The sequence below is a fragment of the Limulus polyphemus genome, unplaced genomic scaffold, assembly GCF_000517525.1.
Source record: "Limulus polyphemus unplaced genomic scaffold, Limulus_polyphemus-2.1.2 Scaffold1744, whole genome shotgun sequence".
Classification (NCBI taxonomy): Eukaryota; Metazoa; Arthropoda; class Merostomata; order Xiphosura; family Limulidae; genus Limulus; species Limulus polyphemus.
Genome location: NW_013667354.1, coordinates 242,028 through 244,438, shown reverse-complemented (window position 1 = coordinate 244,438; position 2,411 = coordinate 242,028). Strand labels below are relative to the sequence as shown.

Genomic DNA, 2,411 nt, shown 5'->3' with positions numbered 1-2,411 from the left:
GTGGGATTTGACTGTCATTCCTATAATGCATCCAAGGTCCCAAAGTGTAAAATATGATTTCTTTGTTGTGTGTGTGTGTGTGTGTGTGTGTGTGTGTGTGGTAATGGGATGTGAACCGTAAACCTAAGATCCACAGCTCAAAATGCGAACCACTAGGTCACACCCAGCCCTTAAGGATGTTATATAATATATGTATTATTTAAAATAGTTTGACTTCTACAGTAAATAGCTATTAACTGGCTTAACATAGTGGTAGATAAAACAAAAATATCAAACATGATCTTTTCAACCGTTGAGTAAAAGTCTGAACACCTCACTGATTATAAACTAATATTTAGTTTTCAATAATTACCTGTGTAATACTCTTCTTTCGTGGCAGTACACCAAACCTCTTAACAGCTGGAACAAGAAAAGCTATACAAATAAAAGAAAGAAAACCTTGTTAATTGGGTCTTCTATTATTGGTTCAAAAATGACAGTTTTTGAAGTTATTTTGTTAAATAACTTTAACAAAATATCAATATTCCAGGGCTAACCTCATTGTTTTCTTATAACTATGAAATATTATTTATGTCAAAATAAAAGATCTGATTAGGAAGAAACCTGATTAAACCAACCTGAAATCACAAAGTACAACAAGAAAATGTAACACTTACAAACAAGACATATTTTAGTAATAATTTAAAAATCATTTAAATGCTTGAGATGTATTTACAGTACTCTTAATCACTAGGAATGACCTGTAATATTGGAACTGTTAAACATTTATAACCACTAGTAAAGACCTGTAATATTGGAACAGTTAAACATTTATAACCACTAGGAATGACCTGTAATATTGGAACAGTTAAACATTTATAACCACTAGTAATGATCTGTAATATTGGAACAGTTAAACTCTTAATCACTAGGAATAATGTATAAGGTTGGAACAGTTACCCTTATAACCACTAGTAAAGACCTGTAAGATTGGAACAGTTAAACTCTTATAATCACTAGTAATGATCTATAAGACTGGAACAGTTAAACTCTTATAACCACTAGTAATGATCTATAAGACTGGAACAGTTAAACTCTTATAACCACTAGTAATGATAAGTAAGGTTTGAACAGTTAAACTCTTATAACCACTAGTAATGATCTATAAGACTGGAACAGTTAAACTCTTATAACCACTAGTAATGATCTGTAATATTGGAACAGTTAAACTCTTATAACCACTAGTAATGATAAGTAAGGTTTGAACAGTTAAAAAACAAAAAGAAGACTAATAAAACTGAAAAATTTAATACATGTATATGAAAAATCATGTGTTTATATCTATGTTTAATGTTTGGTGTAATATTAATAACATAATATAAACTGGAGCATAGCATAATTAATGGAGAGTTTGGCTTAATTACTTTATGTTCTTGTTGTATTAAAGTTACATGATAATATAAACATTTCCAATCTGAGTCACTAGATGGTGCAACACTTTTCAAATGAAATACTACTAGTCTATTGAGAAGTTAATTACAAAATGACATTACATAAATCACATTATTTTTGACTACATATTGCCCAGCTACAACTTAAGTAAAGAGAACCATTGGAGATTTAATGTTTTTCATTTTATAATAATGTTTAGATAAATAAATATAATATAGTGATATTAAAACACTAAGCCTAATAGCAGTACAAGTTTTAAAAATATAAAAGAAAAATTAAGAAGGTAAGGCTGTACTCTGTTCTTACAAATGAATTATTCTCAGGTTTCAGTTAGTCATGACATAAAAACCATAATCAAGAATAACCTCCGTCAGTACATTCATAACTAGTAAAAGACCTTCTGTAACATACCCGAACATTGTTGCCATTCAGCCCTCCTGGGTGTCTCTCAAGGTACTGGCTCAAGTCTGTGTGCTTGAATACAAAATTCAAGAGTTAAATATTGTTTTAGAATATTTTTTTAATATTTAAACGTAAGCTATCCTCTGATCAAAAGGTGAATGTTTATGAAAATTTAACATAATAACTAAAGCCATCAGTTTTTTATTTTTCAATAGAAAAAAATAAAAGTGTCAAAAACTGATGATTAATATGTCTAATCACTCGAAGAAATATTTTGTAATTTCTTAAAACCTCTATACTAGTACAGTAATTGAAAGAAATCAGAAACTCAATGAAATGCTCTTTGTCCTGGTGTTAAAAATTCACACATAGCTGCTTCATTACTTGATTATCAACCTCTTTTGTAAGATATACATATACATAAAGGCTATCTGTGCTAGCCTTATCTAATTTTAAACTGATCAACTAGAGCAACGGCAGATGGTCAACAGAACACACCGCCAACTCTTGAGTTAATAATGGCTGCAGACGGTTTGAATGGGTAACGAAGAAAAACTTTCATATAAGTTTAACATAAC

General features: G+C 29.7%; 1 protein-coding gene across 1 annotated transcript in view; it reads right to left on the bottom strand.

Moving 5' to 3' along the window:
• LOC106464792 (cyclin-dependent kinase 14-like) overlaps nt 1-2,411 on the bottom strand; it is a gene marked incomplete at its 3' end in the record, with an annotated part of 131,578 nt that overhangs the window by 13,625 nt on the left and 115,542 nt on the right. The window contains exons 9-10 of the mRNA XM_013924949.2: nt 1,843-1,905; nt 353-414 (exon numbers count right to left, since the gene is read on the bottom strand). Coding sequence (XP_013780403.1) covers nt 353-414; nt 1,843-1,905 — 125 coding nt within the window. The remainder of the gene's footprint in view (nt 1-352; nt 415-1,842; nt 1,906-2,411) is intronic.